The 17,827-nt window shown below is 41.9% G+C and overlaps 1 protein-coding gene across 7 annotated transcripts in view; it reads left to right on the top strand.

Moving 5' to 3' along the window:
* Positions 1-17,827, top strand: part of plxna1 (plexin A1) — a 389,627-nt gene that overhangs the window by 46,234 nt on the left and 325,566 nt on the right. For all 7 annotated transcript variants that reach the window (XM_062969812.1, XM_062969808.1, XM_062969807.1 and 4 more), the window contains exon 2: positions 15,779-17,118. In XM_062969812.1, the coding sequence (XP_062825882.1) occupies positions 15,940-17,118 (1,179 nt within the window). In that variant the 5' untranslated portion in view covers positions 15,779-15,939. The remainder of the gene's footprint in view (positions 1-15,778; positions 17,119-17,827) is intronic.

Genomic DNA, 17,827 nt, shown 5'->3' with positions numbered 1-17,827 from the left:
CTGGAGGTGAGATATCTAAACTTTTATGAAGATGACAGCAGTGAGCTCATAAGAAAATGCAACCTATTGGGGAATATTGTGCACCTTGTGCTACCAAGGACATGGCTTAGTTTCAGATGGAATTCTAAGGCAACCACAGTTTATCACAATGATTGAAGTATTGTTTGGCAAGAACTTAAAAAATAAATAGTGGCATTAGGGGGTTGCAGCTAAATATTATGCCCCCCCCCCCCCGATCAGTATATCGTGTAAAGTTCAAGATATCCATACCTCCTTGACTCTTGCAGCTCCATAGACAGCTCTGTTTTATCCATTATTTGTTTATACTTTGCCTTTCTCTGTTTTCTCCCCTTCTGGAGACAGTGGTGGTCCAGATGTTTGACTGCACCTCCTATCATCCCTTATCATTGGTTAAACTGGCCAATGCTGATAGGTGCTGTAGTACAACCATTCCTGGAGGATCTTGTGTTTTAAATCGTATTACATTTTTTGGTGAAAGTGTTGTTTAAATTAATGTTGTCATTATTTTATATGCTTATGTATTGTGTATTTTATGTGCGCTGCACTTTGGAGTGCTTTTGTGAGCCTCCCCAAGTCCCTTCGGGGAAATGGTGGTGTAATATAAATAAAGTATTATTATTATTGTTATTATTAGCTCTCATTAAGACTGACTCACGTTTCTGACTTTTCTTACCTAGTACTATACTTTGTGCCTTTTCTCACCTAATTCCTCATTTTCATTTTTCCTAACTTGTTGTCTTCATAGACTCCAGACCCCCTTTCCCCCTAGTTTCCTCCTGTCTTATTTGTTTCTTCTTAAGATCTGAATAGCTTGGCTGGTGGTGCTGAACGCCATTTCCACCGTTTCCGACATTAAGGCACCTCCGTTAATCACTGTCAGATTTTAGCACTGTCACTGTGACATCTCTGAGTACATAAAAACTTGATTGCCATGTGAACCTTATCAAAGGATAGGATAGATGCGCTATACGGTATTATGGCAGGAAGATAATCATGTGCAATTTCTCCCAAATGATTCAAGACCTTTGAAATGAAAGGCAACACTTGCTGAACTTCTGTATACATTAAGCCTGAGGTGTGAGCAATGTGTAGCCTGCTAGATATTGTATAACTCGAATTCATAGAATCATAGAGTTGGAAGAGACCTCACGGGCCATCCAGTCCAACCCCCTGCAAGAAGCAGGAAAATCTCATTCAAAGCACCCCCGACAGATGGCCATCCAGCCTCTGCTTAAAGCCTCCAAAGAAGGAGCCTCCACCACACTCTGGGGTAGAGAGTTCCACTCCCGAACAGCTTTCACAGTGAGGAAGTTCTTCCTGATGTTCAGGTGGAATCTCCTTTCCTGTAGTTTGAAGCCATTGTTCCGTGTCCTAGTCTGCAGGGCAGCAGAAAATAAGCTTGCTTCTTCCTCCCTATGACTTCCCTCACATATTTGTACATGGCTATCATGTCTCAACCTTCTTTTCTGCAGGCTAAACATACCCAGTTCTTTAAGCCACTCCTCATATGGCTTATTCTCCAGACCCTTGATCATTTTAGTCGCCCTCCCCTGGACGCTTTCCAGCTTGTCAACATCTCCCTTCAACTGCAGTGCCCAAAATTGGATGCAGTATTCCAGGTGTGGCCTGACCAAGGCAGAATAGAGGGGTAGCATGACTTCCCTGGATCTAGATGCTATACCCATGATCCATTGATATTTCATGCACTGTCTAGTGCTTGTAAAAAGTTATTTGGGAGGGAAGCTTTGAAGCAACAGCAATAATGCAGGATTGTAGTGAACATGAGTTGCTTTGTGTTCCTCTATCTACTCAGGAGTAGCTTTCTGAATATTCTAAGGTCTTTCTTCCGTTTTCTGCAAATATAGTTTTCTGCTATGGAGGACTGGCAACTTATGCTCATTGACCACAGCTGTTTCTTTCTTTCCTGGACCTTTTCTCGCTCCTGACTGTTGATGGGTTAGGGACTAGCATAAATCCACAGACCACCAGTTGTCATTACAATTTCTGTGAGGGAGGATAGAGAAAAGGGGAGAGTTCTCCTAAGCTACCTGATACCTGTGAGGTACCTGTGGTTGATTACAGTGATATTAATAATAGAAGTCCTGTTATTTTAGACAGTACAATTGAATTGTTAAGCTTTGCTTGGCGCTTGGCAATCTGCACCCTGCTGCTTGTAAGGATGAGATTAGCTACTTAGCTCAATCAAAGTGATACAAACCGACTTGATGGAAACGAGTCAGGCAGATTATACTGAATGGGATGGACTCCCTGCCACAAAACTCCATTACAACAGAGGAGCCTCTGTGTGAAGAACAGCTATATCTGGCTTCCCGAGGCTCTGTTGTCTTGTGGAAGTGGAAAGATGTGGTTTTTCTGAGAAGTCAAAAATACACACTCAAAACACTGACGTTTCAGCTTACCAGAGCTGCATTTTGTTTGGAGTTCTATTCAGACTTGGATTGATGATCTGCTGTCATAGAATTGTGTAGATGGACCAGAAAGATCTTTTCAGGAATAGTTTGGAGATGAATAATATCAACCATTCCGGTTGGTAGGCAGGATAGAGATTTTGGATTGGTCAGACCTAATATAAATTCTCAAACCCAGGTCTTTGTCTGGTCAACAAACTGCTGCATTCTGTTTCTCTGTGGAGGTTTGGATTTGGCTAACATTAAGGCAGGATGCTGACATTTGGAAGAGAAAGGAGCACTAATGTTTCTAGATGTCTTCTGGTACCCAGACCTTTCACTGCAGGAATTTTGAGCAGGTTCCAGCTGTGGGGCCAGTAGCTTAATCATCTCCTTCTTACCACTTTGTATTTTAATTTCATCCTGATTTGCTTTATTTTGAAATAGATGACAGTGTTACAAATCTATATATATCTTTGATGTGTGTGTGGATGTGCCTTCAAGTCATCTGTTAACTTATGGCAACCTTACAAATATTGCAGGGTTTTCTCAGGCACAGATTGCTCTGAGATGGTTCTGCTAGTTCCTTCCTCTGAGGTATAGCCCACAGAACCTGTTTTTTATTGACAGTCTCCCATCCAAGTGTTGATCTGGCTGAGCCTGCTTAGCTTCCAAAATCAGATGGGATCCTGTGCTTTTAGGATCCTGTCCTTAAATGCTTTAAGCCAAGGGCTGGTTCATGGTCCTTCAAGACTGTTGGGGGCCAGACTGTAGTTTGAAAAAAATGAACAAATTCCTATGCAAACTGCAAATATCTTATTTGTAGTGCAAAAAAGCATGAAAGAACTATACCATATTTAAACCGAAAAACAATTTTAATCAACATAAACTTACCAATATTTTAATGGGAAGTGCGCCTGCTTTTGGCTGATGACATAGTCAAATTAATTAGTATTGTTGTTGCTGTTGTGTGTCTTCAAGTTGTTTCAGAGTTAGGACAATCCTAAGTCTAAAGTTTAGGGCAGGGGCAGGCAAAAGACCTTGGAGGGTTGCATCTGGCCTGTGGGCCTTAGTCTGGGGACCCCTGATTTAGGACATACAGGTGAGAAAATCTCAGACCTTGGCAAAGTTACATTTTGGAGCACAACTCCCCATTTAGTATAGCTAGTGGTCATTGGTGGTTAGTAAATTATGGGAGTTATAGTTAAAAGTTCAGTATTGTGATCTGTATCAGGAACTGTTTCAGTGCTTTTTGTTTGGGAGCCTTGAGAATTGATGTTTCTGGAAGCAACAAAGGTTATGAATTCTGTTTGTGAAACCAGCATCCAGGGCAATTTCCACCTGGCACCTGCTCAGCTGGAGGCAGCAGTGTGGGCTGGTTAGAACTGCACTCTCTATCAGGGATGCAAGCCAAGACCTTGCTTGAATTACTATCCTGAGCAGAGCCAGGGAGGACTTAACAGGAATGCTGCCCACAGGATGCTGTTAAAAGGCTTCAATTTGGCTTTTCCTGTGCAATGTGCTGGTCACCAGCATGCTCATAAACTTCCTGCTCCGATAACAGGAAATGTGTGGTGTCAAATGTCCAAGCTTAGAAGAGGAACAAACGCTTGTATACCTAATAGATGTGTGCTATACACCGGACTGATGTGTTCCCGGTTTCCCTTGTATCTTACATTGAGTTTTGCCAATTGTACTCCCTGCCTTACTGATGTCAGATCAAGTTTTTCCTCTGCAGGTTGTGGTGAAGAGCAGTTGGCACCAAAAGAACCAAGGTTATAGTGACCTTTTCTGTATCAGAACTTTCTGATACTTCTCTTAACTGGGGTAAATTTGTACAGCAGGCTTCTTTGCTGTGGTTTTTGATTTCTGCCATAAAAATAATAATTTTTGACCCGATCGTGAGAGGAGAACTACTAGAATACTGTATCTGTTTGGGTATCATATTGATTTCCATGGGCCAGAGTTGAAATACTGAATAACGTCCTTTCTTGGAGATTCTGCCTTCTAACTTACTGATAGGTATGTTTTTGACAGAGCTGACTGATGGGATGAAGTTTCCAATGTGAGCACTTGATAGTCTCGGCCAGTATGTGAGTTAAAGCATTATTTTACCAAATCTGCTTCTTCTGGTGTTTTTCACAAATAAAATATAGACCTGCTGAGGGTTTTGTTGCCATGGATGGCCCATCAGTGTAGTTGTTTTCATACTGCGTATGAAAATATATGAAAAATGTGTATGAAAAAATTTGCAATGACAATTTGGAAGTTGGGAGTTTTCTGTTGCTTGGGGATTATTACCTTTGTATACCAGGTCAAGCTAATTTTTCAGCAGCAGTTGCCAGCCTTTTTCAAGCTGAACCATAGGCACCTTCAGGCAAGGATGCCAGGCACAACCTTGGGTATTTGATTGAGACTTTGTCACATAAGCCTAGTGGAGTCAAGGAGTTGCCTAGGGCTATTTTTTCTTCTTCTAGTGCCACTCCCTATAGAAAATTCCTGAGGCTTGCCAGAGGATTTCCCTGCATAGCCTGATTCAGACTTGAATTTAAAGGAAGCTGCTGCTCGTAGTGCTTTGCCTCTAGGATTTTACATCTATGTAAAACCAAATATTTAATGTCTATTCATTCATTGTCCTTGTTAAAACTAGTACTTTAAATGTTTATGAACCTAGGAATGGTTAGGCCACTGTAATTTTGGTCATTGCTTGTATCTCATTCCTAGAAATGACAAATGTATTCAAAGTAATGCACAAAATAGGAGCTGTGGACGGGGCAGGCAAGGAACTCCCTCCCATAGATATCAATATCCGTGTATGCTTAAATCCCATTATATACAGGGGCACAATAATATGCTGTCCCTTATATAAAATGCATACAACTCCAATGAGTGCCGAAGCGAGGCTGAGGCTCTATGAAAAAGTGGGCGGTTTCATTTGTGTATGCCCAAGAGAAGCCTTATTTCACTAGGAAGTAAAACTTAAACCAGGTTTGTGCGTGTATGTTTTAAAAAATAATGTTATAATTTCAAGTCATGGGCATGGCGATTGGTGAACGCCATGCCCTGCAGTGGCCCCAAACTCTAGGCAGTTATCCTCAATCCTGCTTCAACAAAACAGCTTTCCTTTTGACAAGTAGGGGCTTTTTAAAAGGCCTACTAGTTTTGTGAAGGTTGGCAGATGAGTGACCAGATCTGGCCTGTGGGCCAGCATTTCCTCAGCCCTGGCATAAAATATAACACAATCCTGCTCTTGCCCAGATGGCTTAAAAACTAAAGGACAAACTTGATTTGGCCATATTGGTCTGGCAGCTGCCAAAGAACACTGTGTGTGTAATTATTGAAATATTTCTTGCTTGCCCTATATTGACAGATCTCAGAATGAAGTGTAATCAACAAAATTACTGTCTAAAAAGAAATCAAATAATTTACATTTAAAACACTTCAGTAGCTCAGACAAATGCATTGTCCAGTAGGCTAGACACTAAGTCATGATTTCACTAGATCCAAGTATCAGCACCAGCTTCTCCTCTAAGGGAAGGTCATCCCACCACTGTGGCTTACAGCCAAGAAAGTCTTCTCCTCTCTCTCCAAATAATGATTAATCACATTGATGACACATTGAGGCGATGCCCTTTGACAGAAGGTAATTATCAGGCAGGTGTACATAAGGGTGAGTTGTTCCTGCAAAGTTTGAAGTCCCAAAATGTTTAGCCTATTTTGGGGACGGTTGCACATTTATCATCTTGTCATATTTGGCCCTAAGGGAACTGAACATGAATGAGGAAGTTAAGAATCTTTCTGAAAAGAAGATCTATTGAGGTCCTTTCACATTATACAGTTATAGCACTGTGATTCCATTGTAATTGCCATGACTGTCACCTGTGGGATTATAGTCTGTTGATGTGTCGAAAGGAAAGTTTGTAGACCTGGTATGTACATGAATACCTTGCTTGTGGCAGCCATTACATGGTTTATTTTTTATTGTTGCACTTCTCTTTGCTACCATTGATTGCCCCAGAGTAGGGTGAACAGTAGTGTTCAAAATCATGTTGTAGAAGTTTGCCAGTCTATTTAAAATGAATGGGTAGGTCATGTGAAAAGGAAATGAAATGGACACTGTAAGGAGGGTGGTTTCCATATATACTCATCTATGTTGACCTCATGTATAAGTCAAGGACAAGCTTGGAGACCAAGATTGTGGATTTTGATATGATAAACGGAGTTGAGAGTCATTCCAGAGAGATGAATCAGTACCAGGGAACAGCCTAGCTGCCACCTCCATTTCCTTGCCCATGTATTCTGAAAAGCAGAAATGGTTCTTGGGCGATATAGTAGAAAGGGGTTGGTGCTTCTTCTAGGTTCTTCTGGAGTAGACTAAGCTCTTGCCTTTTGCTACTCAGAGAAGAGGATGGTTCCTTTTAAAATAAGAGTTATGGTAGAATTGTCACATTGACCTAGGGTTAAGTCGATCCAGATGATCTGTATTAATTATTTTGACTAAAATTTGCAGATATATACATGAGTATATGGGATATGTGTTCTGTAATTCATCTTAATTGACTTCTTTTAAGATACCACAGTTTGGGGAACTGCTTAACATCCTCTTTGTTCTTTTAAAATAGAGGAACATCAGAGATGCATTTGGTACAGTGTCTGGAATACTGCGTATGAAAAACGAAGTTTAGTTACTGCTTGCTTATGGAGGTGTGTCCAAAGCTTTATCCAAGTCTCTCAGTGTGACTTATCTCACAGGGTTGGTGAGAAAAAACCCCCACACTCCTGGGAAAGAAGGGAAGTTTGTGATGTATTAAATAAAATTAAGCATTCATGGTGGGTGGTATTGATTATGTTCCTTTGTTCTTTGTAACTGTCGAGAATTTGGAGGGTAATAATCCTGATGGGAGTTTATAGTTTGCTAGCTTGTAGTGCAGTATACGAGTACAAAGAAGGAAGGGGCTTTGCTATTAGAGCTCTTGCAGCAGGCATCTGTCATAGGAGACAGAAGAGGGACGTGCCTCTCTTCTGGCTGTTTGGGTGACGGATGATTCTGATCATCCCTGTCATGGATGTCTATAAATCTTTGGCTGTTGCTAAATGAGCTCCACCTTTGTAGAGGCAATCCTTTGCTGTGTCAATTTGGGTAAATAAAAGAGCAGGAGTGGTGTAGGGTGTTGGGTGTCAGATAGGTTTCAAGAGGAGATTGCAAGTTTGTAGAGGAAAGTACCTCTTTACATCTGAATCCTTGTATACAGTGGGCTTTTGGGGTTTGGTTTCAGGATCCCCGTGTATACCAAAATCTGTGGATACTTAAGTTCCATTATAAACAATGGGGCAGTAAAATGGTGTTCCTTAAACAAATTTATTTATTTATTTTATTATGTTTATATATACCCCGTCTTTCTCTCTGTGAGGACTCAAGGTAGGTTTGCTTTACAATTTTTTTTCCCCTAGCAGTGGATGGTTGAATCAATTGGATGCAAAATCCATGGGCAAGAGGAACTGACTGTAGTTTCATCTAGCCAGCTCTTAGCATTGAGATTTTGTCTATGGATGAGACCCTTTTCTACTATTATTGGTGTGTGTTTGTGGAGATAGTAGGACAATTTCTTTTTCTTTCTTTTTTTGAAAGTGTGGAAAGAAATGATAACTACCCCTAGATAGCCTTTTCCCTCCAGATGAGATGGACTTAAGGAAATAAGTTCAGGCTGGATCTATCCTTATAAAGCAAAAAAGGAGCTTCTTACAGTGACATAGGAATACCCCCACCCCTTTGGTGCAGGCTATTTTGGCCATTTTCAAAATATATTTTTGCACATTTCTCGAAATGTGCTTCTCAGATTAATTACAATAAACATGCACTGGGATGGGTCTGCATCTTTTTTATCACTTGGTCTATCTTTTTGTAGTTATGCCCTGTGTGTGCTTTCCTTTAAGAGAGGAGAAAAGATAGGTTTTTGCAAATATTTTTCCATAAATTTTAGAAAGCACAGGTTTATCTCAGGTAGCAATGTAAATGTGTCCCTGACCATTACTTCTTTGGTAGCAGAGGGTAGAAGCAACAGGGATAGGTTCTTATACTGCAAGAAGAAAGAGTAGTTCAACCCATTTCAGCCAACATTTCATCCAAGGCTTACAATAGCCACATGTGAAATGAAGCAACCAAGCCAGGTTAGTAAGCCATGCCTAAGCAGGCAAAAACATTCTGAAGCTTTTACAGACCACTTGAAACCCTTTCCCGAGGTATATCCAGGGATGCTTCCCCCCCCCTTATACCGCCCTACACTCTTCTTACATTTCCTATTTTGATTGCCAAACTTATAGAGCTATTCATTTTCAAGGATGGCGGTGATAACTACTTACCTGCTATCTTCCTTTCTGTCTGATTGCTGCTCATTCATGCTCAGTAAGGGATTCTGGAGATAGCTGCTGTTTACCTTGACTATTGTAGGCTGTGACCCACAGTAGGATCAGTACAGTTCAATCCTGCTGCTCCTCAACTCATGTTTTTATTGCATTGTTTCAGTGCAATAAAAGGGATTCTGGAGATAGCTACTGTTTACCGTGACTATTGTAGGCAGTGACCCACAGTTGGATCAGTACAGTTCAATCCTGCTACTCCCCAACTCATGTTTTTATTGCATTGTTTCATATAGACACTTTGCTGTAAGTCAGTACTGAACATTTTCGCTTCTGCAGTCCTCCTTCACCATTTTCCTAACAACAGTGCTGCTAAAAACACTTTCTGGTGAACAAACAACAAGGAGGAAAGCTGGGACTGGCCGGTTATAGACTTTGTAAAATGGAGCTTCTGTTTAGAGGCTTTATTAGTTAAGCTGTATGACTGTATGTAAAAAGAAAACAATCCTTGTGTAGGTGGTGGGAATTGTAAATGTTTTGTATGTCTACGGTATGTATTTTTTGTGTTTTAAAAAATAAAAAAAATCTGTATTAAAAAAAGCTGTATGACTGTATGATGAGGAAAAGTTTGGTGCTTCTCTCTTATGCGGGAGGCAGGAACTTGGAGAAACTTTGGCAGACCCAACTGATACCAGGGTTTTTGTTTTTTTATATCTCTAGTTGGACTACAACTCCATTGTTCCAAACGTTTGGGATCTATAGTTCGACACATGTAAGGAGAAAACTAGCCGTGATACATGGTCCTACTGGTTGGAAATGGTGGGAATTGTAGTGCAGTGGTAGACACCAGGTTAGGGAAGGTTGTTCTAATGTTGTAACATGTTGCCTGTGAAATGAACCATAGTCTATCCTGTTCAGTAGTCAAAGCATGGTCCTGAGCACATGAAGCAGTAGTATGGATGTATAGGGAAATTTTGGGTGGGGGAGGGGGACCTCTCTGTGGATGATATCACCTGCTTTGGCAATTGATAGTACTTGGTTAATTGACAGATCCTCCTTACCTAGTAATTGAATTAGGTGATAATGAGGCTTTCAGATTTTGCTATTGTTTGTAATAAAGGAACACAAAAGACACCAGGGAACAAGGAAAACCACCAAGGGATACTTCTTAGCTCTATGTCAGCACTTTAAAAGATAACATTTTTGTGCAAGATAACTTCCATTTCAAATTAAAATCTTAAGGTTGCACTTCAACTGGGCGAAGATCATTTGTTAAAGCTCAATGTGTTTTACAACTTGAACTAAGCTGAATCTCTTAAGTACACATTGTTGGATTAAATTAATTCACAGATAACTATGCATAGAATTATAATGGTTTTTCATAGACTCAATTGTGAGATATTATTTATGTTTTGGGTTGAATGCCTGTGTTTTTAGTGGTCTTTTCAACCTAAGTGTTAGGTTTCTTTCAGTAAAAATAATAAGAAGGCAGTGAGTGTCATGGAGGCATGGTTGTGGATTTTCCTTGGGCACATGGCTATTTTGGCAGGATCATCTCCTGCACTTCAAAATGTACCATGACAACACCGAGGCATCACGCAGTTGATGTGTCAAGATGGATCTCCTGTTCCAGTCTTTGTGGCTTAGCTAGGGGATAACTGCTTCTCGTGACTGCAGATTAATAAACACCTTCTGTGTTTCCTTCTGTAAGTCTCTCTCTCATTGCTTTGCAAAAGGCCGTATCCCATCTTATGTTTTTATATTTGCTCCATGCAGTTTGTTTATTAGGCAATCCATATTATATGTAAAACATAAACATAAGTGAAACAAAACACCTCTTTGCAAGTTGCAGCAGCAGCAAACAAACAAAACATGGAAGCTAAGTGTCTGATAGATTATCATTCCACTGAAATACTTGCTCATGCAGGAGGTGTTAAAGAGTATTTTTGTGGGTCTGTAGAAATTTTGTTTTTTCTCTCTTACTGAAGGAGGGAGAAAGCAGATGAGAGGTAAATCATTCAGACCTCAAATCAGTGTCAGGGCTTGAAGCTGAGCCCTCTAATCCTGACTTTCTCTCCTTCAGCAGCTACCCTCCCTTTTTGCAAGTTGTCACCATCTATTTTTCTCTCTCCATTTGTGATGGTCCCTCCTCCTTTCTCTTCACCTCTCTGCGTTCACTTCCAGTCTTTATAAAAAGTAAAATCTCATTAAGGACTAACCACTCAGCACATTAAAGTCCAATTAGGTAAATGCTGAAAAGCAATGAGCGCGTTTACTATTATGTGCGAGCTTGCTGGCAATGTTGGCAGAAGCGCCAAAGAGTTTACCTCCTTTTTTCAAGAACCTCTTTCTTGAAATAGGAATAGAGGGGCTTCCCCCTCACAATAGTGATAATAAAGTGGGTTCCTGAAGCTGAATGTGAAGAGATTTTAGAGTGTTTTCCTCTGTATATTTGGAGGATTTACAACTGGAGGTTTGTTTTTTGTTTTTTTGTCAAACTCATTTCTTTTTATAGGCCCAATAACAGAAAGTGTATTCAGAGTTTCTGTTTTAAGTATTGTGTGTTTAGTCTATGAGTGGCAGGCAGGTCATTTGTCCTATGTGGCTCATTTAGTCTTAGTGAATGCCAATCTCATTTTTAATGTGTGAGATGGGAAAAGACATAGCTTCTGCTAGGATTTAGGCAGAATTTCAGTGTCTTGCATTTACGAAGATGAAGAATTTATATCACAATCTAGATTTGATAGCTGGTTTAGAATATGTGTTGCTGTCTGCTAAAATTCTGTAAATTTGCAACCAGTATACAAATATGCTATGAGGCAGGCTTGTACAAGTGGATTGTAAATTGTACAAATAGGGGCTGTGACTAGTTTGCCAGCAATAAGTACTTCTCCCTGTTTATCTTGTTTCATAGAATCATAGAATAATAGAGTTCGAAGTGACCACATGGGCCATCTAGTCCAACTCCCAGGAAAAGCACAAAGTACTCCTGACATCCTATTCCCCTTAGATCAGTGGTTTTCAACCTGAGGTTCCCAGATGTTTTTGGCCTTCAACTTCCAGAAATCCTAACAGCTGGCAAACTGGCTGGGATTTCTGAGAGTTGTAGGCCAAAAACATCTGGGGACCTCAGGTTGAGAACTATTGCCTTAAATGCCCAGTGCAATGATCTGCTCTGTTTCAGTGAATTCTCTGCAATTTGCAGAAAACTTAGCTAGTGTGATAAACCTTGTATTGAGGAGTGACAAAATCAGTCTCCTTTCCCCCTTGTATCCTCTAGAAGGTAGACAAGTGAAATTTTTGAGTCTTGCTTTGCTATAGGCCTTGGGGAGGAAGAGCAAAATCGTGGGGTCCTTGCTGTTTCTCTTCCCTCACATTTGGTGCAAGTGACTTTGCTGTGCCTTGATCTTGATAATCTCCAGAGCTTACATTGGTAAAATGGATTTTGGGGCTTGCTGATTGAACTGGCAAGCTACATTATGAGGTATTGTTTGCTTTCAAGTCATAATATTAGTTTAAATTTTTTAGTGAGACTTTATAGTAAGGATGAGACTATTTGGGGCTCCCCAAATGTTGTTGGGCTGTTAGCATATCCAGACAAATGGGGTAAAGGCATTCCCCGAGTTACAGACATCTGAGTTACACACATACTCATGCATACGGGGGTGAGACAACAGGAAGTGAGAGGAAATTATTCCTAGGAAGGGAAATTCACTTTTTGGAGAGCTATAATGGGAAACAGGTGTCACACCAATCCTTGTTTCTATGACAAGCCAAAATGTTCAAAATCCAATTGTCACAGGGATAGATAGTGAGGTGAAATCTGTTCAGGGGCACAGACAGCAAAACAAACTATGCTATCTATCTATGGCAGGAATTACACTTTAAAAAGTATCTATTCTGAGTTATGTACAAATTCAACTTAAGAACAAACTTACAGAACCTTTATTCTCTGTAACTCAGGGACTGTATGTAGTTGGAGTTTTAATTCAAGTACATCTCGAGGGCCCCACTTTTCCCATCTCCATTTTCTGGTGGTAATTTGGCTGCTGATACCCGGAGTTCAGGACCGGCCCGAGGAAATTTAAAAGGGTACGCAAAGTTTTTTTGCGCCCCTTCCCCCGCGCTGTGGGAGGCGTGACCAGGACTGGCTCCGCCTCCCACGCCCTAACCCCGCCTCCCGCGCTGGGCGGCCACGCCTCCTGCAGCGTGGGCGGTGTGGGAGGCGGGGCCAGGGTGCGCGGCGTGGGAGGCGGGGCCAGACGTGGCCCCGCCTCCCGCGGCGTGTGTCCTGGCTCAGCCAGGCTGGGGAGGAAGTTCAAAGCCTTTTAGGGGTTGTTTGAAAATCCTCTCTTCCCGTCAAAAGCAGGCAGCCCTTGTATTTGAACAGCTGCTTTGAACGGGGGGGGGGGGGAAGGAGAAGAAGGGCTGAGCTGAAAAAAGAAAAGAATAGAAACGCTTGGAGAGGGAGAGAGAGAAGAAAAGAAGGAGAGCAAGAAGGGAAACCTTTAGTGGTTTCTCTGCCCAAGACACCGCCCCACCAAGCCGCTTCTCTGTGGGAAAGGAAAGCTCCGGGGACCTTGAATCCATCAGGGTCAGCCGGGCGGGAAGAGACACACGCAGGACTCACACACACGGGGCTTGCCCACGCAGCGCCCTGGACCCGAAGCCCTTCCAAGACCCGGTTGGAGCGGGGGGACCGGCGCCGGTTCCTCAGACCGCCCTCGCCTCTCCCCTCCGCCGCCTCCTTCTTCTCTTCTTCCTGCATGGCTCCCGAGTTTCCTCCATGGAGAACAAGCCAGCCAAACCTGGTCACGCCCCCCGCGTTGCGCAACCCCGCCTCCCAGCCAGACTGCACCAGGGCACACCCCGCCTCCCGCGTCACGCGGCCCCGCCTCTGCCAGATGTGGCCCCGCCTCCCAGGGGCTCAATAGCGCCCCTGGGAAGGTGGCGCCCAACGCGGGGGCATGGTCAGCGTGCCGTGTTGGACCGGGCCTGCCGGAGTTGATGGTTTATATTTGCGCCCGTTGGCTACAAAAACAGCTGTATCCATTGGACAGAAATATCGTACTGATATCTCTCACACATGGAAAAGCAAATAGTATCCATCGGATAGTGTAAGAAACACTGATTTACAGGAGGTGGTCTTCTGTAGTCAAGATCCTTTGCTGCAACATGTGTGCCCTTTAGTTGAGCCAAATTGCAAGTGTGTGCTGTGGAAGAAGAAAGGTCAAGGGAAATGGTGCTGTGATTTTGAGTGCTTGGAGTGGTAACTGAAATGACGCGGGATGTGGCTTTTTGTTTTTGCCGTCTTCTGGAAGACTGGCTTTTGTGGTGTTTGGGGGGCCTCAGATGAGCCTCAAAGTAATCCACTACTAGATGAATGAGGAAGAGTGCATTATTCATCTGCCTAAGCAAAGGGAAAACATAGAAGACTTGAAAATGGCCTTCTCTGCCTAGTCAGGCACAATTGAATAAGCAGAACAAGGCAGAGCTATGGTCAAGGCTTAAGCCAGGCATGTAACTGAGGTCTGAGCCAATAAATCTAGGTCAAAAGAGGAAGATTGTATTGATTCATGTTTTGTACTGTTGAAATGTATTGGCAGCAGTTTTCTAAAAGTTATGTGAAAATACCTTCTCCTAAGGAATGGAGTAGGCTGGTCAATCACTGGATCTTACTTGATGTCTGTGATAATACGTATATCCATAGGGAAAATGTTACTGTCCTCAAAAGCCTGTGTGACAATGACACAATCTTTGAAACAGGGACTGAAGAGGTAAAGTGAAGTTAGGGCTGGGGGTGAAAAGGGCTATACTGTACATGGTTTAGGACTATTCTCTGGAAATTGCAGAATAGGGGCTTGCATGTTTTCTGAGGTCTGGAAGTCTAGCTGTGCAATCTTTGTAATCTGAGGGCATCTTTGTTCCAAGTTGAGGTGACTAGGAATGCACAATTATTAAGCCCATGCCCAAAAACTGGGAAAGGTGGAGAAGGATGCTGTCCATCCCCCAAAGGTTTCTCTAACAGCCCTTCCCAATCTGATGCCCTCTAGATGTTTTAGACTGCAACTCCCATCATCCTGCATCATTACAGACAGCCTACATTTGATATCAGGCTATGACACTCTAGCTACTGCTAAGTATTTATTTATTTCTAAGTGACTATGTGTAATATTGCACTCTGTAACCTGTAATCTAAGGCTATTTTAAACATTTTAAAGGAAATCAGGCTTTTCCTTAAGAGCAGTTAAAGCTTTATAGATTTTCTTCCATTATTCTTTCACTCAAAAGTATATAGAGATATTTAAGTATTTTTGACAATGAAATTGGTGTTGTTCCCTTTCTCCATTTCAAAACTCTGGAGAAACAAATAAGAGTGATATCAGAGAAAGGTATTTTTCCCCCAGATATCAATCCATACAATGACAGACCTGTCTTCAAGAAAATACTATAATACACATGTCTTGTTTTATACAGCAAAGAAAAACTAGGAAGACAAATCTTCTAGGCAAGGAAGGAAAATGCTAAAATAGGGGTTATAAAAGATCTAATCCCTGTCATTTAAGTTGTTTTTAAAGTCATTCCCAGATCTTCAGTGCTAACGTCCTTTTTGCTGGTTTGAGTTTTTCCTCAAAAGGTATGATATTGTTCTCTTCATATCTTGAGTTTATGCTTTCTGAGGCACACATAAAGTACGGATGATTTGGAGAGCTTTCTTTGGTGACAAATGCAAAGTAACCAGCTCTCTCTAGATTCAAGAACAATTTAGCAATTATTTTCTGTAGTGAACACAGAAAATGGTCATGGGAACTTTAGTAAGAAGAATGTAGAATGATTAGCAAATTCTGTGCAGTTTTTCCCTAGACAGCTGAACATTTTAGAGAACCACCTCAATTCCTGAGATATTAGTAACTCTGAGCTTCTATTGTGCTCTTATGTTCTGAGTGACACAACCGATTACCTAACCCTGTTTGTTTTGTATTTCCTTTCAGAGCTGAGGAGGATGCTTGCATTCACGATGTCCTGAATGTGGATGGTGGAAAAAAAAGGAGACGTTAGTTCACAGATACCCTACTCTGTTCCTTTTTATTTCCTTCTACTTATTTTGAGTTTAGGCTAATGCACAGCCTTTGTTGGATGTGACTGCTCTGCCATGTGGCTCCTGAGGCTAAAGCCCCATTTGTCAGTCAGCATTTGGACCCTGGTGCTTCTGGGGAATGCTTGGCTGCCATTGTCAGAAGGTACTCCCAAGTCATCATCTCCCTTTAGGACTTTCCAGGTCACAGACTGGAGTTTGACACACTTGGTGGTCCATAACAAAACTGGGGAGGTGTATGTGGGTGCTATCAACCGGATTTATAAGCTTGCAAGCAATCTGACACTGATGCGCACTCATGTGACAGGGCCAGTGGATGACAATGAAAAGTGCTATCCACCCCCGAGTGTGCAGTCATGCCCACATGGACTAGTCTCCACCAACAATGTCAATAAGTTGCTGCTGGTGGATTATTCTGGCAACCGGCTGATAGCCTGTGGCAGTGCTTCTCAGGGCATTTGCCAGTTCCTACGCTTGGATGACCTTTTCAAGTTGGGTGAGCCTCACCATCGCAAGGAACACTACCTCTCAAGTGTTAATGAGTCAGGAACTATGTCAGGAGTCATAATTGAAGTACAGAATGGGCAGAACAAGCTCTTCATTGGGACACCCATTGATGGCAAGTCTGAGTACTTCCCTACCCTATCCAGCCGTAAATTGATGGACAGTGAAGAAAATGCAGAGATGTTTGGCTTTGTATATCAGGACGAGTTTGTCTCTTCTCAGCTGAAGATACCATCAGATACTCTCTCAAAGTTTCCCACATTTGATATCTACTATATCTACAGTTTTAGCAGTGAGCAGTTTGTCTACTATCTGACCTTGCAACTGGATACCCAGCTTACCTCACCTGACTCTACTGGGGAGCAATTCTTCACTTCCAAGGTGGTTCGCTTGTGTGTAGATGACCCCAAATTCTATTCCTATGTGGAATTTCCCATTGGATGTGTTAGAGATGGCACTGAATACCGCCTGATTCAGGATGCTTACCTCAGTAAGCCAGGAAAGGCTCTGGCCAGGCAACTGGGCATTTCAGAGGATGAGGATATCCTATTCACAGTATTTTCCCAGGGCCAGAAGAATAGAGTCAAGCCACCAAAGGAGTCTGTACTTTGCCTATTTACACTGAAAAAAATAAAAGACAAAATCAAGGAGCGCATCCAGTCTTGCTACCGTGGAGAGGGGAAGCTTTCTTTGCCCTGGCTTCTGAACAAGGAGTTGGGTTGCATAAACTCAGTAAGTCTGTTCTATGCGTCTGTCTTTTCTTCTTCTTTATTTCATGTTTGATAAAACCAAGGCTTCTATTACAATGGCTGCTCTGCCCAGTAGCTAGAGCTTCTGTTTGGTTATGTGGCAGTTGTTTCACTTAGACATGTCCATTTTGTGGTCATCGAATAACGGAAATAGTCCTTTTATGAATTAACATCTGATTCAAGAACAGGAAGTAGAAGTGTAAATAGATGGTCAGTGCTCATAATGGAGACATGTGAGCAGTGAGTTCCTTCAGGGAACAGTATTTGGACCAGTACTTTGAAATGTTTCTATGGGATACCTAGAAAGATGGATGAGATAAAGTGGTCAAACTTGCAAATGTGTTATTAAAACAAAAATAACTTGCTAAGAACTTCAAAAGGAGTTTTCCAAAATGAGAGAATGAACTTTAACTTGCAAATTAGGTTTAGAGTTTAAGTAAATGTAAAGCTGTGCGTATTTAGGATGCGGGAGGTACTAAAGTCACATGCAACCAGCGTTTTACATTTTTTGAAAGCTTGGTGTACAGGACTGCCTCAAAAGTGAGGAAAAAATAACAAATATTAAGCCCACTTTTTTAAACTAAGAGAACACTCCTCTAGACTTCTGTAGCTCCACCTACATGATTATATGGTCAGCTGCTAGAAGCTGATCATACAGTTGTGCTGGAAGGCCTACAAATGCCTAGAGAAAA

Source organism: Anolis carolinensis, chromosome 2, assembly GCF_035594765.1.
Source record: "Anolis carolinensis isolate JA03-04 chromosome 2, rAnoCar3.1.pri, whole genome shotgun sequence".
In the NCBI taxonomy this organism is placed as follows: Eukaryota; Metazoa; Chordata; class Lepidosauria; order Squamata; family Dactyloidae; genus Anolis; species Anolis carolinensis.
Note: the sequence above shows the minus strand (reverse complement) of the source record. Positions and strands in the feature narration are given on the sequence as shown.